The sequence below is a fragment of the Pongo pygmaeus genome, chromosome 8 (genome assembly GCF_028885625.2).
Source record: "Pongo pygmaeus isolate AG05252 chromosome 8, NHGRI_mPonPyg2-v2.0_pri, whole genome shotgun sequence".
Taxonomy (NCBI): Eukaryota; Metazoa; Chordata; class Mammalia; order Primates; family Hominidae; genus Pongo; species Pongo pygmaeus.
Genome location: NC_072381.2, coordinates 105,015,900 through 105,040,780, shown reverse-complemented (window position 1 = coordinate 105,040,780; position 24,881 = coordinate 105,015,900). Strand labels below are relative to the sequence as shown.

The 24,881-nt window shown below is 38.2% G+C and overlaps 1 protein-coding gene across 3 annotated transcripts; it reads right to left on the bottom strand.

Moving 5' to 3' along the window:
* Positions 1-777: 777 nt before the first annotated feature.
* CUTC (cutC copper transporter) lies at positions 778-24,875 on the bottom strand. 3 transcript variants are annotated; one of them, XM_054435842.2, is made up of 9 exons: positions 24,637-24,875; positions 20,681-20,752; positions 17,185-17,244; positions 13,510-13,719; positions 12,804-12,839; positions 9,501-9,634; positions 6,494-6,521; positions 2,282-2,387; positions 778-1,287 (listed from the first exon to the last, which is right to left on the bottom strand). In XM_054435842.2, the coding sequence occupies exons 1-9, from the start codon at positions 24,695-24,697 to the stop codon at positions 1,173-1,175; spliced, it is 822 nt and encodes a 273-aa protein (XP_054291817.1). In that variant the 5' UTR covers positions 24,698-24,875; the 3' UTR covers positions 778-1,172. The 3 variants fall into 3 exon arrangements, with proteins under 3 accessions (XP_054291817.1, XP_054291818.1, XP_063526210.1); XM_054435843.2 differs by having other exon boundaries at positions 24,690-24,839; XM_063670140.1 differs by lacking the exons at positions 2,282-2,387; positions 6,494-6,521 and having other exon boundaries at positions 24,637-24,843.
* Positions 24,876-24,881: the final 6 nt, after the last annotated feature.

Below are 24,881 nucleotides of genomic sequence, written 5' to 3'. Positions count from 1 at the left end.
GTAATCCCAGCTACTCAGGAGGTTGAGGCAAGAGAATCACTTGAATCCGGGAGGTGGAGGTTGCAGTGAGCCAAGATTGTGCCACTGCACTCCAACCTGGATGACAGAGTGAGACTCTGTCTTAAAAATAAATAAATAATAAATAAAAGCAAGACTCTTCATATAAACATTCATTAGTACACAATCTGCGCATGTTATTCAGAGGCTTCCTGGCCAAGGGGAAGCTCTTTATGCTTCAGTTACTCTCCTAAGATAGGAACAACAGTTCTATTATCAGTGTGTTGTTTGTGTAAAATGAGATTATAAATATGAAAGTGACAGACACAGGTAGTGATGAACTTTACCACTGGGACCTGGTCATAGGAAAAATATTTCATCACTAGAATCCGTCTTTCCCATCTGTGACTTCAGTAGAAAGAAACTGCTGCTTTGATAACTTTCCTAACCCCCCTCTAGTTTTTACTATATAGGTCTTTGAAAATTGTCAGATGGATCTTAGAGTTAAGCCATTTCTTTCCGCTTGCCGGAGAAGTAACCTGTGGAATGCCAGAGTTCACATCTGTCTTTGTAAGTCTAGGAACTTTGATATTCTGTTTCCCAAGTCTGGGAATTTTCACACTGCACCATTTTACTCTATACCCTTAGCATCTTGCCCAAAGCAGCATATCCAATCAGCATATAATAAAAAGAGAAAGTGTAGAACCAAATAAGACAACACTTTTCCTTTCATACTTGTAGGCTACAGATTGTATTTAGTGCAAGAATAAGAGACTATACTGTAAGAGTGGAAATTTTTATTTTACAAATGAAAAGTCAAAATACTGCTTTGAATTGACCCTTAAGTCACACTCTGAATTCATACCATGCAGTTGAAATTTTCCCAGTTCATCAATTAATTCCACTGAAAACAGACTAAGCTTCTGTCTATGGAAGAAGCATAGACCAGCTTTAACCATGACGACAATCACTGGTAAGACTAAGCAAAGGAAGTGACTGTATCTCTGTTTCAAATTCTTTTTCTTCTTGGGCACATTCTCCATGGCCACGTGAAACTTAAAACAAAGATTGCGACTGTCCTGGCCAGAGAAGAAGGTTAAAGCTGTGTCATAGAGAATTGCAGATTATACTTCTACCTTCATCCTGTGATATCCATGTCTCTCAGAGAGGTCTGGCTAAACCAGGATATTCTTTGCAATAGCATTCAAAGTCCTTACTTTGGTCACATCTGTTACCTTTAGGGAATATTCTGAGCAAGAAAGTGAGGCTCCCATGGCAACAGATGAATTTCTGTAATAGAAATAATAAAGGAACAGATAATTATATGTTATTAAATGGGCCCTCCTACTGCCGCTTCATTTTATAGACTATTTCATGATACAAGGGTAGGTCAAGTATGCTGGACTAGTATATTCCACAATTTTCATCAATTAATTACTTGAAGCATCCAGCAGCTGAATCCACCGGACAGTATACTTGATTTTATATCTGGAATTGTAAGTTCTAAGGCTCTTGCTTCCTTTGTTTTTTTTTTTTTTTATCTTTTTAAATTACAGGCGCGTATCACCATGCCCAGCTAATTTTTTTGTACTTTTAGTAGAGATGGGGTTTCACCATGTTGGCCAGACTGGTCTCGAACTCCTGACCTCAAGTGATCCACCTGCCTTGGCCTTCCAAAGTGCTGGGATTACAGGTGTGAGCCACCTCACCCAGCCATCTTGCTTCTTTTACATTGTGTTTTTCTCAATTTATAAACAGAAATAGTCAACTACTATTAAATTGTAAGAGTTTTCTTAAGTATTTAAAAAACCCCATATAATAGTCACAATTTCTTAATGGTAATATAATTTCAAAATAACTGAAAACAGAGAACAAATGTGAGGGAAGACTAAGTACTAAAGGTAGGAGGGAGAAAAATGATTATGACTCTTCCATCCTTATACCATAGTTATTAACTTTGCTACAGGAAATCATAGGCGAATGGGCACATGTGCATATCTGACTCACTTGAAGCTCAACTGCAGAATTTGTTTACTATTAACTGGTCTAAATTCAGCAATGCTTTTACAAGGCAAGGTTCACCTATGTTCAAAGAGCCTGTTTATTTAAGACAGGACAAGAATCATTTTAGAAATGTTTTTCAACTACAAAAACAACTACAATACTTATATAGTAGTCACAATAGTCCATTGATTAATCATGCCCCCATCTAAAGTTTTTCTATTTGGGAGAAAGTAAAAATTAATCTCATCCTTCTTATTTGAATCGCAGAATACATTTTTACCGAAACTTCATTCCCGAGTCTCTAGTAGACCGAGCAGAACAGTGGAATTCTGTAGCACCTGAACCCTCAAGGATCCTTGGTAGATTTCTGTCTGTTATACCACCTCCTGTTGCAAAGAATAAGTAACACATTAAGTAAAATAGAATTTTGCATAAAATTTAAGGAATAATAACAACTGCTTACTTTACTTGGAATCCCCAAACTGAATTTCTCATTGATTCAAAAATTAGTCTCTCCCTACCCAGCTAGAATGAGATTAGAAAAGTGATAAAAGATATATAGGCTACAGACTCTGGGGAAGTACCATTAAGTTTATACAACGTGTATGATAGAATCTTATCTGTCCATTGGCTAATATAACAATGCTATCCCTGCTTACCCTCAATTAAAGCAAAATCAAATTAAAAAGAAAGGTAAGGATAGGTTTAAGAAAAAAATCTACAAAAGCACAACCTCAGAGATGTGTCTGAAAGAGAACCTCTGTTCTGTCTCTAGCCCCGGATGTAAAGACTACACTGACTTCACTGGAAACAGGAATAATGCAAGGTATTATACAGGTTATTAGTTATGATATCAGCTTTATACTTCATTTCACAGAAGAATCTGATTCTACTTTATTAAAACTGTACCACCAAATATTTTATGACATTTGTTTTGATGAACAATCTTTTAAATATTTATATATAAAGAATCATATTCTGAATTGACACCAGTATATCATAAATATGAAATTAGTTTATTCATCTTTATATCCTTATCTCCCTACAGGATGTACTCAGTATTTTAAAACTATGTACTTTGTATCTCAAGCCATTAAAGATGCTGAAATAACCTATTTTTACACACTCTTTCAGACTCATTAACTTGTCTTTTTTTCCTTAGTAGTACAGTAATATCACTGAGCCTTAAGAAATAGAAAAAAGACTGAGTGTGGTGGCTCACACCTGTAATCCCAACACTTTGGGAGGCCGAGTAGGAGGATCACTTGAGCTCAAGAGTTTGAGACCAGCCTGGGCAACATGGTGAAACCCCGTCTCTACAAAAACATACAAAAATTAGCTGGATGTGGTGGTGGGTGCCTATAGACCCACTTATTCAAGAGGCTGAGTTAAGAGGATCGCTTGAGCCTAGGAGGCAGAGGCTGCAGTAAGCTGAGACTGCACCACTGCACCATAGCCTGGGCGACACAGTGAGACCCTGTCTCAGAAAAAAAGAAATAGAAAAAATACAGGCTGAGTAGATTTAGACTGAAATCCTGGCTTTATCACTGTAGCTCTTCACAGCTATGTGATCTTAAATAAATTATTTAAATCCACTGACCTCAACTTTTTTGCCAATAAAAGAGGGATAATACTGGCTACCTCACAAGCTTATTGTAAGGATTAAGAGACAAATATATTATTTCCTTCTAACAAATAACAAAACATCTGGCCACTGAAACACATGTTGCTCAGTTATCATCAACTTAAGTACATAGGTAATACATCTTTCCAGACTCAGACTAACACAGCTCTATGGTTAAAAAGGATCCCACAGAACTAGTTTAATATTCTTCTCTTTATAGATGAAGAAACCAGAGCCTAAATATGTTGTAGGTTTCATTATGAAAGTTCCTAGAGGGCAACTACCTCTTTATATTTCTCAATGATGAATACTTATTAGGCATTCAGAATGACTTACCTAGGAGTTTTTATTTGCTGGTACTTATTCAATGAAATTGTAATACATTTGTTTATAAGTCTATTCTGTGAGCTCCTCAAGTAGGATTACTTTATTTCTGTTTTTGTGTCTATCACACAATTAGCATATAATATATATAATTGTCATACAATTAACATTTGCCTGATAAGGTTTGTTAAAGAAATTAATCACAAATATTTTTGTATGTAACATCTTTTGACCTGAGTCAGCTTCTTGAGAACGTAGTTTCTTGTGTAGCTTTGCATCCCAAGTAATGCCTTGCACACAGCCAATAACAATTGCATATTAAACAAAGGTACTCTTAATGTCAACAATTGTCTATATTAGTTGTCAAACCTATATATATTTAGTGCTAAATGGAAAAGCATCACACTCAGAGTCTCTTTAACATTCCTTGATTAACCAAAAAGGACCACAATTTGACAGATAATATATACTTTCTCTCTGCTTATGTTTCAAGGACTTGTTATAGGTCAAAGCCTTCCTAAATATCTGACAATACCCCTTATATGGCCTTTTTTTTTTTTTTTGACACAGGGTCTCACTCTGCTGCCCAGGCTGGAGTGCAGTGGTGCGATCATAGCTCACTGCAGCCTTGACCTCAGGGCTCAAGAAATCTTCCCACCTCAGCCTCTAGAGTAGCTGGGACTTCAGGAGCACGCCACCATGCCCAACTAATTTTTTTACGTTTTGGTAAAGATGGTGTCTTACTATATTGCCCAGGTTCACGGCCTCTTTTTAAAAGTTACTTTTTATCTAGGTGTCACTATTTTGAACCCTGGTCAGTCTTGACATCACTAGTAGTGAGATGACCAGAGACTGAATACCTTCTGATGTGATGTCATATGATGTAAGTATGCAGAATCACCCATGAAGTATTCTGACCAAAAATACTTAAGCAGAGTCTATTCAAACCTTATGATTTAACTATTAGTTTATAGGATATACAGAGGCACGAGGAACAAGCTAAACAATATCATGAGGAAATAATCTGATAAATCCAGAAAGTAGGACATTTTATGGGTAAGTGATCCAAACTTTTATTTTATTTTGAGACAGAGTCTTGCTGTGTCACCCAGGCTGGAGTGCAGTGGTGCAATCTCAGCACACTGCAACCTCCGCCTCCTTGGTTCAAGTGATGCTCATGCCTCAGCCTCCCAAGTAGCTGGGATTACAGGCACATGCCACCATGGCCGGCTAATTTTTGTATTTTTAGTAGAGACAGGATTTCACCATGTTGGCCAGGCTGGTCTCAAATTCTTGACCTCAGGTGATCTGGCTGCCTCAGACTCCCAAAGTGCTGGGATTACAGGCGTGAGCCACTGGGGCCGGCCCAAACTTTGTAAATGTAACTTTTTTTAAAAGCAAGAAAAATAAAAGGAAAAACATCTATATTAAAGATATTTAAAAATATAATAGAACTGGGCATGGCGGCGTGCAACTGTAGTCCCAGCTACTTGGGTGGCTGAGGCAGGAGGATCACTTGAGGCTAAGAGTTCAAGTCCAGCCGGGCCAATATAAGCAAGACCTCATCTCTAAAAACAAACAAACAAACAAAAGATAACCAAAAATGTAATGCTTGTTCCTTGACTGGATCCTAGTTTGAACATATCAGCTATAAAAACCACTGTGGGGACAACTGGAGAAAGTTGAGTATTAAATGTTTATTGTGATAGGTGTGACAATGGAATTGTCATTATGGTAACATCCCACCCTTTTTAGAGATAAATAAAGATAAAATGTCATGATGCTTTCAATTTAACTTTAATAAAATACCTCAGGATAGAAAAAAGATGAGACAAATTTGGCAAAATGTTAAATCTAGGGAATGAGCATATGAGTATTCATTATGCTATTTTCTACTTTTTTATATGTTTGAGAAACTTAATTAAAAAAATTAAGATTGTCTTTACATTTGTCTCACTCTTCTAGGTTGTATTATCTAATTCTTTAAAAACTGCTCCAACTGTTCATTTCTAGTTAGCCATTATGAACTTAACTGATCTTATGGTTATCATCAGGATCATATGACTAAATTCTGGTTACAAGAAATAATTTGGCAATCAGAGATTTTCGGGAACTGAGAGAGTATTATATTTTACCCAAGGATGTTGCCTAAACCTTTGCTTAAACCCTGTTAGGACATTTGTCCTAAACAAAATATGATTAGCATCAAATTTGATGTGCCTCACCAGAGATGAACATCCAAATTCATAAAGTTCTATATAATGGGAGAGCAAATATGGAGAAACCTCAATCTCTATCTACTTCCTTATTTGTTCGTCTTTGAGCTAATCCCTATTAGAATATTTTCCTTCTTATCTAAACTTTTAAATTCTAGCACAGATCTCCCAGTTTTAAACATTTTAATCAAACTATATATTCTTCTCTTTGAAGATCATGTACTAATATGTAATGTACTAATACTCTCTCTCACGTTTTCCTGCCTCCTTTGCTCTTCCTCCACTATAGTTCAGTGTTATGCTAGTGAATTGATAGATAAATAAATACCTGGCATTACCACAATCCTGCCTTTTGCCTGAAAAAAGAAAAAAAAAAAAAACAAGTAAATTTTAATATCTTTCTCTTGAATGGGATAATAAGGCAGTGAGAATAGAAACATAAGTCAGAATATATTAAATTTTAAAAATTACTATTAATGTTTAATTTTTACTAGATCTTCTCTATTTCTTTGGGATCTTGGATAAGTAAGATGTCCAGCATAGTAAATTTGTCTCTAGAAGGTTATCTTTCCAAAAAGTCATTTTTCCCCCCAATAAGTGCCATTTTCTCCCTCCCTTTCACCTATTAAGATGGTATATAAGCCCCCAATTCTAAGTCATATTTCTTTGTGAACTTCTGTATGTACTTACATATATATGTACTTATGTGATAAAATCTGTTTTTACTCCTGCTAATCTGTCTTTAGTCAGTTTAATTTGCAGGCCCCCAATAACAAACCCTGAGGATAGAAGAAAAGTTTTTCCTCCCTGACATGGTGAGTAAGAGAAAGTTCCTGCTCTCATGGAGCTTACACATTCAAGAAAGACGAGACAATGCACAGGGATATTTATACAATAAAATTCCAGGTAGCAATAAGTATAACAAAGAAAAAATAAAGCAAGTGAATAAATAAAGCAAAAAATAAAGTTAACGAGAGAGTGAAAGAGGGGAGTGGCTATTTCAAATAATTTAAAAATTGTTAGGGAAATAAATGGAAAAAGGATGCTTCATATTCTCATATGGCCTGAACAAAGCATCCATAAAACAAAACACTGACTATCTAAAAAGCTGAAATCACTTCAGAATGGAAAGAAGTCATATTTGCCTGTTTCTTCCAAACAAGGCTTTCCAAAACATAGAGAAATAATATTTTTAAAGAAATGAATTCTACCATTTCTTTTTGCCTTCCACACAAGATTATTTAGAAGTATATGCTTATCTAAGGCTATCAAAGTGATTTAATAATATAGAGCAGTCACTAAATGTCAGATTTAATAATATAGAACAATTACTAAGTGCTATAACCTGAAGAAATCCCTCACAACTATTCTAGGAGGTAGGTGCTATTATTATCCTAACTTTGCAGAAGAGCAAGCTGAGGTTTAAGATGGCTAGGTAATGTATCCATGGTCACTATTAGTAAGTGTCAAAGCCAGGGTTTAAACACAGACCTGTCCAATCACAAAGCCTATGCTTTAACTAGTATGTTACACTACTAGGTAGTTACTTCAGTAAAGTTAATGTATGAGAATATTTGAGTAGCTCTTCCTACTAACCAATAGATTAACATACAAATAACAGACATACACACACACATACACATTTTGAAATGCAATACATTACTGTGGCAGTTATATCTTATTTTCTACTCCTTACTTAGTAACGTTTTAAAACTGGAAACCTGACTCATCAACTCTTCTATTTTAAAACACTTCAGGCCTCCCCGCTGTACCACGAAAATAAATACTTTAATAAGGTTTTCAAGGCTCTGGATATCATTCTGTCCACATTCAATATTCTGGTCATTCCTCAGTGTTTTAAGTTATGCTTGCTGTTGTTTATAGCCCTTGCTTATACTATTTGTTTTGTATGGAACAATTCCACCAACATCCCCTTCACCCTCACTCCCACTGCCCCCAACTTTTACACAGATAACTCCCAAACATCCTTCAAGTGAGTAAAACACTGCAGTCTGGATGTCTTTTCTTCTAGGAAGCTTCCTCTAATTATTGCCAACCTTCATTTCCCCAATTTGGGGTTAATTCCTCTCCAATGTACTCCTACAGTACCTTTTAAAAATAGAGCTCTATTAAAATTGCCTGCTCTATTAGAAGTGCCTGTTCTGCACTAAATTGTAAGGACAGTGACTACATACAGACACTTAGCCCTTGGTTACCCCCACAGTACAAATGTCCTGCATCTAATATATATTTAATAAATGTTTGTGAAATCATTACATCCCAGAATAGCAAAGTCACATCAGATCTTTAGGAGAAATTTCTGAAAATTATTTTCATGGCTATAGAAAAGTGAAAATAACCAGATGTCTACAAAGGAACATTAATATTATTAATAATAGCAGTAATAATAGAACCTAACATTATTAAGACCTAGTATATGCCAACCACTGTGCTAAGCCTCTAACACATCCCATCTTTAGCAATCTTCTGAGAAACTCTAAAATAAGTATTAAACTCATCTCAGTTTCACACAGGGGGAAAGAGAGACTTAAAGACTAGTAACCTGCTCAACATCACATAGCAAGTATCAAACCCGAGTCTCAAATGCTGAACTCTCTCATCTCAGAGTCTGTACTCACTAACTTATAATGCCTCTGGACTGATGTCAGAAAAACACAGACATACTATAATTACAAAGTCACCTTCTGAGTGCTCTACAAATGATGCTAGCTCACCAGAAAAACTCATAAAATAGAAAAATATATTTCCTCTTATACTGACAGATGAGAAGAAATAAGATTATAGTTTTAGTTTTGGAATTTACCTCCAGATGATAATTTTATATGGGATCCCCTGAATATACACGGGCTGACAACGAAAAGATGTGGCTTAAAACTGCAATGCTGGCTGGGTGCAGTGCCTCATGCCTGTAATCCCAGCACTCTGGGAGGGCAAGGAGGGCAGATGGCTTAAGCCCAAGAGTTCGAGACCAGCCTGGGCAACACAGCAAGACCTTATATCTAAACTAAAAAATAAAAATAAAAAATAAAAAAAACTGCAATGCCAATGGCAGAGAAAAGGTAAAATTTGCTGTGCTTATCCAAGTTAGATCAGATCTTTAGGCACTATCTATATATAATTTGATCTTGAAAGCTTTGGTTGTTAAAAAGGCTTGTGTGAAAGAAATAAGAATTATATACATTATTGCCTGCTTGCTTTTCCTACAGAGTAACCACAAAGTCAGTAATATATAGTCTCACAAATTGGCTAAACAGCAGAATGTCAGGAGTAACCACAAAAGAGTCTTAGGGGAAAAAAAGATAAAGTCCATGTACCTGCTCTATGAGTCGCTTTATTAGGGGTAGCCCTTCTAATGCTGAACTGTCACATCCACTGGTCAACACGCGTTCAAATCCCAAGGTTAAGAGGGTCTCCAGAGCTGCCATTGGATCATGAACCATGTCAAAGGCTGAAATAAATAAAACTGATGTGAATTTTGAACAGGTATCTCTAATGCAGCGTTTCCCAAAATGTAGTATACATGCAGTGGCATGCTGGACCTAGCTTGTACTGGCTTACAAAGGCCAATTATTAAACACTCAAGAATTCTGCAAGTCAGATTGTTAATCCACTGGCGGCCTGAAATTAGTGAAGGTAGGGCCAGGTGCAGTAGCTCGTGCCTAATCTTGGCATTTTGGGAGGCCGAGGTGGGGAGATCACTTGAGCCCAGGAGTTTGAGACCAGCCTGGACAACGTGGCAAGATCCCCTATCTACAATACAAAAATTAGCTGGGCATGGTGGTGTGCACCTATAGTCCCAGCTACTCGAGAGGCTGAGATGGGAGGATCACCTGAGCCTAAGGGGTCGAGACTGCAGTGAGCCAATTGCACCATTGTGCCCCAGCCTGGACGACAGAGCAAGACCTGTCTCAAAAGAAAAATAAAAATTTAATTAATAACAATAAAAAAAAATTAGTGAAGGTAGAGTCTTTAAACCACAGAAATTTAAAAATGCTACAAATCAGGGCTCTTTCTTCTAGGAGCCAGTTCATCAGCACACCACAGTCTACATACCACTGTGCATAATCATTTTAATAATGGTACACATTTAAATAGTATATTTACTTAAATGCAGATAAGAAATGAAAAGTTTTCAATATACAGTAATTATAAAAGTTTCTATTTAAAATAAATTTACTTTTTTTAACTTTTTTTTAAGTTCAGGGGTACAAGTGCAGGTTTGTTATACAGGTAAACCCGTGTCTTGGGAGTTTGTTGTGCAGATTATTTCATCACCAAGGTATTAAGCCTAGTACTCATTAGTTATTTTTCCTGATTCTCTCTGTCCTCCCACCCTACAGCCTCCCCAGTGTGTGTTGTTCCCCTCTATGTGTCTATGTGTTCTCATCATTTAGCTCCCACTTATAAGTGAGAACATGTGGTATTTGTTTTCTGTTCTTGTGTTAGTTTGCTAAGGATAATGGTCTCCAGCTCCATCCATGCCTTTGCAAAGGACATGATCTTGTTCTTTTTTATGGGTGCATACTTAAGATTTTATTTAAAGAAAATGATTAAATAAAAATGTGCACAGGTAGCACTCATATATGGTAAAATTTTAAATGTGATAGGCAGGTGAATCAAATTTGGGAAACTGTTCTAAGGCTTCAGAAAAACTGGACTAGGTAGAATGAAACACTGTACTCATCAGTTCTAGAAAATGCCTTGGCTCACATTCTCATTACTGACTAATATTTTGGATTAATCTATTAACCCCACATACTCAAGGTTCATAGCATAAGGATAGTTGTTTTCAACAGACTATATGAAGTTTCACTTCCATCCTACTTTTTTTTTTTTTGAGATGGAGTCTTGCTCTGTCGCCCAGGCTGGAGTGCAGTGGCACGGTCTCGGCTCACTGCAACCTCCGACTCCCTGATTCAAGTGATTCTCCTGCCTCAGCCTCCCGAGTAGCTGGGATTACAGGCATGCGCCACCACGCCCAGCTAATTTTTGTATTTTTAGTACAGACGGGGTTTCACCATGTTGGCCAGGATGGTCTCAATCTCCTAACCTTGTGATCCACCCGCCTCGGTCTCCCAAAGTGGTGGGATTATAGGAGTGAGCCACTGTGCCCGGCCCCATCCTACTTTCTAAGAGACTTCTCCCCTCCTCAGAGCCCTCAAAGAGTAAAGTGGTATCAGAAAACTGAAAACAGAAAATCTACTTCTGCTTTGGTTCTCATACTGCTACATGATATCGAAGCTCTAGCCTGCAGTGGATTAGGTGGTAGTGGTCCTCTGGGACAGGCCCCTTCATTTCACCCTTTAGTGTATGTAGGCAACTAAATCTACCACAGAGGATTTCCCTGTTTTGGTGGCAGCATCTTCTCACCACTATAACTATATTATGCTATCTCATTAAATACATCAGTGAAAAAAATGTGGAACCCAAAAATTCTACAAATTTTGAAAATATGAAAATATTTTTGTTAAACCTATTGGAATAAAGAAAAGAACAGAAATTTGAAGTAAAAAAATTTTTTTTGACTGTAGACTTCTTTTCATGTGCAATGGCAGTGCTCTCTGAAGGCAAAATAGATACTTGTTCTTCCACTTTACCAAGGTGTAGCCAAAGAGTATAGAAATTATAACTACCTGATTTTTTGGCCGGGGGTGGTGGCTCACGCCTGTAATCCCAGCACTTTGGGAGACCAAGGCGGGTGGATCACGAGGTCAGGAGTTAAAGACCAGCCTGGCCAAGATGGTGAAACCCTGTCTCTACTAAAAATACAAAAATTAGCTGGGCATGGTGGCAGGCGCCTGTAATCCCAGCTACTCGGGAGGCTGAGGCAGAGAACTGCTCGAACCTGGGAGGCAGAGGTTGCAGTGAGCCGGATCGTGCCACTGCACTCCAGCCTAGGCGACAGAGCGAGACTCCGTCTCAAACAAACAAACAAAAATTATATCTACCTGATTTTTTATAGGAAATATTTCTTTACAAGAAACTATCACATTAAAAAATCATTGTGGTGCAGACAAGCTATAATGAAAAATAATTTTGTATACTATTGTGGACATCTGTTCATTGACTAGATAGTCAACACAGATTGCATCTGTTTCTCCTTTCTCCCTTCCTAATAAGATCCAATTCTTCTCCAGATACCCAACTTTCTCTCCCCTTAAGAAGTCTCTATCTGTGAAACCTCACCTCACTGCTAGCCCCAGGGATGATTTTGCCTGGCTTAAGATAGACAGTACCTTTCATTTCACCAGCCACAACAATTTATTCTTTTGGGGTTGCACATGACCTAATACAATCTCAGTTAAAATGAGTCTCAGGATTCTTGCTTGGAATGCTGTGATAGGTACACACACTTGAAAGCAATACTTGCTCTCTCCCTCTCTCTCTTATATCCCACCACCATCAACACCCACTTTTAACAACTTTTCATAACTAAGGCTTCAAATTTTCTAGAAATTGCACATCTCTACTTTTATAACTTTTAGTCCCAGGATCTAAAAAACCAATTGGTAACCTTGGAACATTACAGAATTGTGTTCCATAAAAAGGTTGTGGCAGTTGTTGAAATTAGAAAACTAACACTATTCAACAGAACTTTTAAAATGAAAATGACTCACCTCGGTGGAAAGTGACTGGCAGAGGGCGGCAAATAGCTATAAAAAGAAAGTCATATAACAACATGAATGAAGATGTCATCACTGATTACTATATATAGAATTCTCCATGTTAGCTGAAACTTTTTAACACTTTCTTTGCCTAACAAGACAGTAAACTAACATAATAATAAAATGGCAGCCTTACAAATTCAAAAGTCTTATCTTTCCACAAATCTCTGATTTTTATACAAAAATGGTCATGGCTTAGCACCAAATGAAAATCATTTAATCTGACAACTATAAGGGCAGCATTACATCTAATACTTGTCCCTCTGAGGTCATTCAATAAGTACTTTGGTTTAGTAATACAGGTAGTTTGCTTCTGTCCTCTTTGCATCTTCCAACTTGGTGGTCCATCCTCACCAACTATAATAGCTTTTGAAGTTCTTGGTGCAGTGATTAAAGGAACCATGGTAAATTTCCCTTAAATTTGTATTCTATGGGAACAGTAGCAGAGCCCAATCTATAGCAATTGAGGAGAGTTAAGAAGGCTTTGCCACACATACACCCCACCCCAAACATCTAAATAACTATTTGAAATACTTAGGTTAGTATAAGTGTCTGTAGCTATAACTGCAAAGTCAGTTTTGTGATGTTGTTTTTCTATATTGCGAGCATAAATACAATTATCATTAGAGGCTTTTACGTCTTAGATACAAATTCTTACCCATAAGGGACATACACAGCTCTTTGTCAATGTGTCCATCTTCAGTCAATGCCCCAAATACCAAACCATCAGCACCATAAAGCTTGGCAAGACGAATGTCAGCCTTCATCACCTCAATTTCACGATCTGAATACAAAAAATCACCTCCCCGTGGCCGAATCATCACAAAAACTGGGATCTGAACACTCTGCTTCACTACTTGAAGGACACCTACAAGAAAAGAAAGCAGACTAAAATTCAAATGTGAGCTAAAAGCCAATGATATATTATTGGTCATTTACATTTGCTCTTGCATATTACCTCCAAAAGAAAAAGCTGGAGTTAACTAAAGAAACCAGACAAAGATGGCTCTAAAAGGTAGGAGGACACTGAGAAGAAAAATGTATATATGGTAGAAGGTAAGTAATAGCAAAGGGTTCAATACAACAATTTAGAAAACAGAAGATGCTACAATTTAAAAGCACTTGTCAGTTGACTCAACAAAAATCCTTATGACTCAGAACCCTTTTATTGGTATGTGACATTTGAAAGTGCAATAACTACCAGGCTCGATGTTCTGCCAGTACATTATTCCCCAAGATCCAATTTCTTCTTTCTAATTCATTACAGCTCTATTTAAAACCTACTAGAGAGATGGTTAAACAGCTTCAAAGTTCATATTCCTTTAATGGGCAAAGACATTTAGCAAAACCTTTTTTTTGTTTTTTTTTAAACAAGATAACATGAAAGGGAGCAAAGTTCTACTTATTTGTGATTTTATGCAGAGATCTATGCATAAAAGTACCTAAATATGCCATAATACGTGGCTAGCTCATAAACCATCAATAGTATAAGGCTGTGACAGGCCCCATCAGTTGTTTACCCAGTATGAATTTCCTTCTTTTTTCTTGCTAAAAGAACTCCAATTTTGCATAGGATAGCAGTTGTCCAATACCAAGCAATGAATCATAACTGGTGTTACAAAAACAGACTGTACTCAAATTTACAGACATGCTCTAGGGATTTTAGAATGGCCAGGAATGCCCTCTTTTCATGTGAAGATTCCAAAGGGCTGTTGCTTATACAAACTTTTTACATTAAATAATGCTATTATCAACCTCAGAGTAGCATAACTTAGGAGACAACAATTCATATACGGACTTCTGCTTTTGGCCAAGACAGGGTAACAGTGAGTGGATTTACCCTCCCACCTATAATAATAATAATAATAATAACAAAAACAGACAAAATATATGAAACAGTGGTTTGCAAGACACTGGACATTAAGCAGTGAAGGGCAATGATCCTTGAAAATGGTAAACAATGAAGTTAATAAGTCAATTCTGATTGACCCAATTTACTGCCTTGAGAGTTTCTAGGCCAAAGCACAGGGATGGGGGACCCACATGGAGCCAAAACAATTTCCTGAGTTAAGGAGACAAAGCTGAGAGTTCAGGAAGACTGAAGTAGCTAGAGTTTATAGGAGAGAGTACAGAGAGGACAGAAAGATAACACTGGAGTAGCAAAGACTATCTCAACGGTTTAAAAAAAGGATTTTTTTTTAAAAAGATAGGCTTGGTACAGTGGCTCATGCCTGTAATCCCAGTGCTTTGGGAGGCTGAGATGGGTGGATTGCCTGAGGCAAGGAGTTCAAGACCAGTCTGGGTAAAATGGTGAGACCCCATCTCAAACAAACAAACAAACAAACAAACAAAAGTAGCTGGACATGGTGGCACATGCCTGTAATCCCAGCTACTTGAGAGGCTGAGGCAGGACGACTGCTTGAGCCCAGGAGTTTGAGGCTGTAGGGAGCTATGGTCACACCACTTCAGTCAAGCCTGGACAACAGGTGAGACCCTGTCAAAACAAAGAAGAAAGGAAGGAAGAAAAGCAAAGAGAGAGAAAAAGAGAAGGAAAGAAAAGAAAGGAAAGGAAGGAATGAAAGAAGAAAGGAAGACAGATAACTCTGGAGGTCTGCAGAGAACCTCCTTTAATATTCAGATGACTACTGACTGGTGCATGCATGCAAAGAAACTATGCAAGGCATGGGACAGAACCAATAAAAAGGATTAGAAATAATGTGCCTGTCATTCATACCAAGCTGTGAATAATGCCTATTCCACCAGCCAGACAGGAAAATTTCAAAATTCATGGGCACAGGGTAGAGTTCACAGAAGAATCCTGACTCAGTAGGAAGGAATAATTAGCTCTGTATTAACCACTGCTCCAGACTTGCCCAGCAAATCTTAAAAGCAAGACCCAAAAGGACCAAACTGTTTTGGAACATTTGTAGGAATTCAAAAATGTCTAGTAACCAATAAAGTAAAATTCACAATATCTTGCATCCAATAAAAAATTACAAGGCAGGAAAATAAGATATATTATTAGATGATAAATCAAATGAAACAAACCCAGAACTGATACAGATGTTAGAATTGGCAGACAAGGTCATTATAACAGCTATCATAACTTTATTCCACATGTTCAAAAAAGTTAAGAGACATCAGAGACATAAAAAGACTCAAATTTCTACAGATGAAAACTACAATGTATGAGATGAAAACATACCAGGCGAGACTAATAGCAGATTAGATAGTGCAGAAGAAAAGGTCAGTAAGCTCAAGGACAAAACAATAGGAACTATGCAAAATGAAACACAGAAAGGAGATTTTTTTTTAAATAGAGAAGTTCATCAGTGACTTTTGGGACAATTTCAAGTAGTCTAACGTAAGAATAGCTTAAGTCTCTAAAGGAGGGAGTGGAGAACAAGCTGCGAGCTGCAAGCTGAAAATTTTCCAAATGTGATGAGAAGTGTAAATGCACAGGTCCAAGAAACATGAAAAAAACTATACTCAGGTACACCATAAGAAAATTGTTCAAAACCAGTAATAAAGAAAAAAATCTTAAAAGTAGGTAGAAAAAAGAGACATATTACATAGAGAAAAACAAAGATATGGATGATAGATGTTTTGTCAGAAATAATACAAGCAAGACGACAATGGAAAAACATCTTCAAAGAAAAAAAAGCCTGTCAACCTAGAATTCTACACCCAGCAAAAATACCTTTCAAAAATAAAGGAAAAAGCTATTTTAGACACATAAAAGCTGAAGGAATGAATCACTAGCATACTTTTTAACAAAAAAAGTTAAAGAAAGTACTTCAGGCAGAATGAAAATGAAACCAGACAGAAATATGGGATCTACACAAAGGAATGAAGAACACCAGAAATGGTAGTTGCATATGGGTAAATATATGATTGTTTTCTTATTATTTAAATCTCTTATTTAATAAAAGATAACTGACTCTTCAAACAAAACTAACAATACAGCATGGAGTTTTTGATATATGTATGAGTAAAATATATGACAACAATAGCACAAAGACCAGGAGGGGATTTCAATATACTAAGGACGCCAGCATAGAAAGATTTTATAAAAGCCTAATCCTTGATGTTACTACAGAGCAGCTGAACTGGTATTAACAATTACCTACCTACCTTTCAACTTTTTGCTGTGAGAAAGAAATATGTTTGATCAAATCTTTGATTTTGTTTTTTACAACCATAAACATTTCTGATACAACATCCATAACGTAGTTAACATGACATTAGTAAAGGACCCCAACGAAACTGATTATTAGTTGCTTTCAGGCTCTATGAACTCCAATCAGAAAACCTGGGAAAAATGGACACTTACCCATGCTGGGTGTAGTTCCCCCCTCTGATAAACCAGAACATAATTCAATCCGATCAGCACCTGTAATATAAAAGCATTGCTCAACACATTTTTAAAAAATAAGCTGTTATTAAACAGCAACCTATTTATATATATTTTTTCCAAATATAGAACAGTCTTAGAAATCATCTCAGAGAAATCAAATTATAAAACTAGAGTAAAACTCTGTTTTTAACTCAGCTATACTCTGCAGCCCACATTGTGTTACTCATACTCAAATTTAAGAATTAATTAAAGTTAAGCTAGTTCTCTTAAAATTTTGTATTATAGGGTTGCCTCTCTATGTACAGGAAAGTAACATAGAATAAAGATGTTTCTTAAAACTGACTATAGTGGAATACTGAGTCTTTGTTGATAAGAAAATAACATAATATTTCCCAAAAGGGTCTTTATTATTCTAAGCTTTAAAAAACACAAAGCTACTTTTGAGTAGCTAAACCAAGATAATTTCAAGAATAAGAAAATGCTGAAACCAAAAGAATTATTAGGCTACCAAGGTCGCATCAAAAGATCTCAGGAACCAGTTTGAAGAAGCTCTCACTAGCCAAAGATAGAACATTTTGTTCATCAATAAGCAGAATAACTACAATGGATTAAAACACACAAAATATATCTAAATGTAGATTCATAATGACAAAACAATTCAAGGGAAGACAGAGAACAAATTCATTGTTCTAAAAAGTATTATAATAAATAAGGGAAAATAAGCAAGCATTTATTCTGCCTTTCTCATACAAACCATACTTCAGTATAACCAAACAGATGATGAGGGAAAGTTCTTTACAGAACTATTCTAGTTCATAAGTGAAAAATAAATGTCACCATTTTGCAACCCCTACTAAAATATGGGTTGCTAAATTTATTAGGTGAAAAGCTGACAGAAAACCTTAAGGATAGATTAGGCTGGCAATACCTGAACTCCCTGATCAATCTTAATATCACAAACAGAAAAAACCAACATGTTATGTCCTTCTGATGTGATGCAACAGGAAGTACATAATGTTATCTATAAATAAATTTTGTCAAACCTGAAATCTGAATCTGATTAGGCCTCTGGGCTAACTACCTTTATAGGAAATACAGTGGTCAGAGGACTATGTTAAATGATATCACACATATAATTAGCAAAATTGAGAGTATGGGATACTCTAAAAGATGAATATCACAGTTGCTTAACAAATAAATCTTAAGAAAGTAAACAAAGAATTAAAGAAAAAAGCAGGAGAAACTTATAGATTTAAAGAGACTTAAGAGGCATATAAAACAAATGAAATGTTTGGCTCTTGATTCAAAGAACTGTTCACATACACATACACACACACACACACACACACACACACACACACACACACACACACACACACACACACACACAAACCCTGTATGAGTCAACTGGAGAAATCTGAAAACTGGGTTATTTGACGATATTAAGAAATGATTTTTTTAAAGGTGTGTTAGTGACATTGTGGTGTTTTGTTCTTTAAAAGGGACCTTATCTTAAACAATATACATTAATAATTCCACATTATTTATGGATTTCTTATATATGTATACATACTAGGCCTTTGAAAACAATAAAGAACTGAAACAACAACAAAAGAGTTTTTTTTTGTTTTTTGAGACGGAGTTTCACTCTTATTGCCCAGGCTGGAGTGCAATGGCGCGATCTTGGCTCACCGCAACCTTCGCCTCCCAGGTTCAAGCAATTCTCCTGCCTCAGCCTCCCGAGTAGCTGGGATTACAGGCATGCACTACCACGCCCAGCTAATTTTGTATTTTTTAGTAGAGACGGGGTTTCTCCATGTTGAGGCTGGTCTCAAACTCCCGACCTCAGGTGATCTGCCCGCCTTGGCCTTCCAAAGTGCTGGGATTACAGGCGTGAGCCACCACGCCGGGCAAGAGTCTTTGTTTTTTAGAGACACACACTGAAATATTTAAAATGAAATAACATGATGTCTGGGATTTGTTTCAAAGTAATCTGAGGTTGGGAGAGGAAGGTAGGACTATAAATCAGGGGTCAGCAAACTATGGCATGTGGGCTATGGGCACACAGCTTGTTTTGGCTATGGCCTGCAAACTAAGAATGTTTTTGTATTCTTTTTGAAAAACAACAGCTTTATGGACATATAATTCACTCATACAATTCACCCATTTAAAAGCGTACAATTCAGTACTCTCTAGTATATACACAGAGTTTTGCAACCGTCTCCACAAGTAATTTTAGAACATTTTCATCATCCCCAAAACAACCCTACACCCTTTAGCAGTCACCTACCCTTCTCATGCCTCTCAGCCCTAAGCAACTATTACTCTACTTTCTGTCTACATAAATGCACCTATTTTGGACATATATAAATGGAATCATATGTTGTATTTTCTTCCACTGGTTTCTTTCACTTAGAATAATATTTCAAGATTCATCTATATTATAGCATGTATCAGTACTTCATTCTTTTCTATTGCCAAAGTAAGAAGGATTTTTTTTAACTTTTTTTTTCTTTTTTTTAGACAAGATCGGCTGTGTCGCCAAGGCTACAGTGCAGTGGTGTGACTGGCTCACTTCAGCCTCTGCCTCCTGGACTCAAGTGATCCTCCTACCTTAGCCTCCCAAGTAGCTGGGACTACAGGTGCTCACCACCATGCTTGGCTAATTTTTCTATTTTTTGTTGAGACAGGGTTTTGCCATGTTGCCTGGGCTGGTGTCGAACTCGTGAGCTCAAGTGATCTGGCAGCCTCAGCTTCTCCAATTACTGGGATTACAGGCATAAGCCACTGCACCCGGCTGATGTTTACATTTTCAAAAGATTTAAAAATAAAATAAGTGACAAAGATCAAATGTGTCCAGCAAAGCTGAAAATATATATACTATGCAGCTCTTCACAGAAGAAGTTTATTGACCCCTGAAATAAACGAAAAACTGGCCATGTGTTGAAAATGGGTGAAGATGAGTGATGCATACATGTGGCTTCATTATCCTATTTGCTCTACTTTTGTATGTGTTTATTTTTCCATAATAAAATTTTTTTTAATTTTTCTGAACCTGAGATGATGGAAATGTCTGTGCTTCCCATTAAAACAAGTTCAGAGTACAACAGAAACTTTGAGGGAAAAATAGATAATGTTCAAAAGCAAAAAAGATAAAATTCCTCATGATGAAGTCTCTGAAGTCATCTTTAAGTTAATGGTTTAAAAAAATTAAAATTTTGCTAAGTTCAATAAAAAATTAAGTCAGTGAGTAAGTACTATTGTCGACACTTGACTTAAAATGTGACCCAGTTGGGGAGAGGAAGGGAGAGACTAGGTCATAATTTTCCAGTAGGGTTTCTAATTGTTTGTTTCTGAAAGCATTATGAGGGATGCTTAGAGATCACAAGGGCTGCCGAGATAAGCACACAGGATTAATTTTCAGACTCTTAAAAGGGTAGCCAATTGTCATTCACTCTCTAATTTCTCTTACCTCCTCTTTCTGCATTCACAGCTGACTCCACTGAATCAACACAAACTTCCATGAGAAATCCATTTGCTGCTCCTAAAATACATGGAGTATGGTAAGAGTTCATAAAGGTTCTATCCATCCAGACCAATTTACCACAAAGGGTTTACATTTTGCTGCCAAAATGCAAATGTCCAATAACAGGTAAATAGATAAGTACACTAGGGCCCATGAATGCAATAAAATATCACATTAATTATTGAATTGATGCCGGTAGACTGAAATAGGTACACAGACAGATGTATAAAAAATTACACTGAGGAAAATGTCTGTTGAATGCCAAATTAATCTTCCTAAAACATAGACCTCATCATCACATTCCAGCTGAGATTCTTACAAAGCTTCTCAATGCCTGCAGAATATATTTAAACTTCTTTATAAGGAATATAGGTTTAAAAGCAGGACAGACTTCAAATCCATGTCCCACCAACTATTTAGTGTGAGATCCTAGATAAGTTACTTAAGTTTTCTATAAAACAAGGTAGATTTTAGTATGTACCTCAGAGTAGTGAGGATTAAATTAGATAATTCATGTAAAGTATATAGTCTCAAGAATCAAAAAGTATTAGTTATCTGGCCGGGTGTGATGGCTCATGCCTGTAATCCCAGCACTTTGGGAGGCCGAGGTGGGTGGATCACATGAGGTCAGGAATTGGAGATCAGCCTGGCCAACATGGTAAAACCCTGTCTCTGTTAGAAATACAAAAATTAGCCAGGCATCATGGCATGCGCCTGTAATCCCAGCTACTTGGGAGGCTGAGGCATGAGAATCGCTTGAACCCAGGAGGTGGAGGTTGCAGTGAGCCAAGATTGTGCTACTGCACTCCAGCCTGGGTGACAGAGCGATACTCTGTCTCATTCCTTCTTATGCTTCCAGATCTCTCTAGTCTCTACCGCTGGCTCCTCAATGCCTTCTCCTCAACCCAGAGTTCTTTCTGGCTTCATCTCTGAATAAAATTTTTCAAGGAACATTTCCATGATTTTTTCTCTCTCCCAAAGTAGAAAATTTTATGTCCCTCTTTTGAACTCATGTAACTCTTCATGAGTTATGAAACCCCAATTGTTCCTTCTTAAAATATGAATTACTTTCTACCTTTTATTATTTATGCAGATAAATATCTGATCACTTCTACTTGACTTAGAGTTCCTAAGTGGTTTTTTGTTTTGTTTTGTTTTGTTTTTTTGATACAGAGTCTTGCTCTGTTGCCCAGGCCAAAGTGCAGTGGCATGATCTCGGCTCACTGCAACCTCTGCCTCCCGGGCTCAAGCAATTCTTGTGCCTCAGCCTCCTCAGTAGCTGGGACTACAGGTATGTGCCACAACACCTGGTTAATTTTGTATTTTTTGTAGAGACGGGGTTTCACCATGTTGCCCATGCTGGTCTCAAACTCCTGCACTCAAGCGATCTGCCAGCCTCGGCCTCCCAAAGTGCTGGGATTATAGGCATGAGCCACCACGTCTGGCCTCGTAAGTAAGGTCTTTATGTGAGAAATCTTTATCATCACCCACACCAAGCACAGTATCTACCATGGTACACAATAATCAAATATTTACTAAAAGCTGAATAATTACAACAAAATTAATGTATTTATATTACAAAGTGTGATGTAAACAGAGTTTTGAGTTTTTTTCTGGGAGCACATAATCTAAAAAAATGAACAAAACAATGCACACTTCATGCAATGACACTTAATAGAATGTTCCTCACATACTGGTAATGGTCACATCTGGTGGGCTGTGATTTGAAATTATTTTTATTTTCTTCTTTTTACTTTTCTTTATTGCTTTATTTTTTCTACCCAATATTGCTTTTATAATTTAAAAAAGCAATTTTTACTTTGAAAAACAAATAAAACAAAAACCTATCATCTGCTAACATCAAACTGCAACTGCCTTACTTATTTAAGACTATCAGTCCCTGTCCGGCGCGGTGGCTCACGCCTGTAATCCCAGTACTTTGGGAGGCCAAGGTGGGCGGATCTGAGGTCAGGATTTTGAGACCAGCCTGGCCAACATGGCGAAACCCCATCTCTACTCAAAGTACATAAATTAGCCGGGCCTGGTGGCGGACGCCTGTAATCCCAGCTATTCAGGTGCCTGAGGCAGGAGAACTGCTTGAACCTGGGAGCGGGAGGTTGCAGTGAGCTGAGATCAGGCCACTGCACTCCAGCCTGGGAGACTAGAGCCAGACTCCGTCTCAAAAAAAAAAAAAAAAAAAAAAAAAAGACTATCAGTCCCAAACTGTGAAAGGGTTAAGTGTCAATCTATGTTCTTAACCAACAGCTCTGCATTATTAACTCCATGAGTTTCCTGGTAGCTACCAGACCAGCTGTCAGATCAGTGGCACTGGCCGATGCTGATGCTGCCAGGGGACTATTTGCCTCACACAAGAAAGGACCCTAGGCAGGAGAAGATGGAGAGATGTATAAAAAAGGCTATGACAGAAGGCAGAGCAAGGCAGTTGTCCCAAGCAACAAAGTTACAGGATCAAAGGAGAAGCAGCAGCAGTTCTCAAAGTGTAGTAGTCCAGAGAGCTTTGGGAGCCTCTGAGACTTTTCAGAGTCTGCAGGGCTACAACCGTTTTCTTAATAATACTAACACTTTATTTGACTTTTTCACTTTAATTCTCTCACAAGTGAGAGGCCTTTTCTTTTTTGAGACGGAGTCTCACTCTGTCACCCAAGATAGAGTGCATTGGCGCGATCTCGGCTCACTGCAACCTCCGTGAAGAGGCGTTTTTAAGAGGCTACTTGACATGTTAGACTGAATGAAGCAGCGGGTATGAGAATCCAGCTGTCTTCCATTAAGATATACTGTAGAAACTTGCAAAAATATATTTCCACTCTTTTGTTTTTTTTGTTGTTGTTGTTTAGGAACATTTCTTTTTCATAAAAAATATTATGTCAACATGTAATGGGTTTACTATGGTTATTTTCTAATCAATATTTTAAAATTTTGTTTTAATTTTATTTTTATTTTTTGAGACGGAGTCTTGCTCTGTCGCCCAGGGTGGAGTGCAGTGGCGCGATCTCGGCTCACTGCAACCTCCGCCTCCCGGGTTCAAGTGATTCTCCTGCCTCAGCCTCCCGAGTAGCTGGTATTACAGGCGCCCACCACCACGCTCGGCTAATTTTTGTATTTTTAGTAGAGACGGGGTTTCACCGTGCTGGCCAGGCTGGTCTCGAACTCCTGAGCTCAGGTGATCTGTCCGCCTCGGCCTCCCAAAGAAAAATTTGTTTTAATTTCTAATACAGTCAAAATAGATAGATGTAATCCACATAAAGAAAAGATCTTTGAGGATTCTTGATAACTTTTAGGAAGGTAAAGGAGTCCTGAGGTCAACGTTTGGAGGAACCAAGAGTTCACGGAGGAAGAGGAAGAGGGACTTGCCAAATTCTCTGGCACCTGCCATGCCATGCTACCCTGGCACTCAGGAAGAACTCGGGACTTGGAGCAGCCACAAGCTCGGCCACTTGGTAGCTGCGTGGCTTTGGGGACCAAGCCCCGTCCCCGCCGTGGCAGCTACAGGTAACTGCAGGTTGGGAACTGGGCTTCGCGCTCGACAATTAACTATCCCAGCGGAGTACTGGCTGCTGGTGCGAGAGGGACTGGCATCCTCGTGTGGGGACGGAAAAAACGTGAAGCTGAAGTTAACCAACTTGCACAAGGTCGCAGGGCCGTTTTGTGGGGAACGCGGGACTCGAACCTTGGCTCCACAGCTGAGCCATTCTCGCTACCTGCCCCCTCGTCACGCCCTCCGTTTCCACACCTTCAACGCCTCAAAGATAGAAGGTGCCGCCCAAGGGGCTGGAAGGAGCTGAGGAAACGACTCCAGAAGAAATCACCACTGACCACTACTCCCGCCGGCCCGCCCCGGGGAGCCTTCGGCCGACCGTCCCCTCCCCCGCCACCTTCCGCACCGGCCTTCCCGGACGGTATCCGCGCCCGTTTCCGCTCAGTGGAGGCCGCCTGCCTTTTCATGCTCCACGCGTTCCTCCCTCGTGCGCCTGCAGTTTCCACTTGGAGTTTGGGCTCCAGCGCGCACCAGCTAAGAAGCGCGTCAACAGCCGCGCGCACCCCTGCGCGCGTCCCCGACACCTACGCCCCGGCAGCCCCCGCGAAAGCAGAGTCGCAACGCAGGCGCACTTCTGTTCGCTCCGGTCCC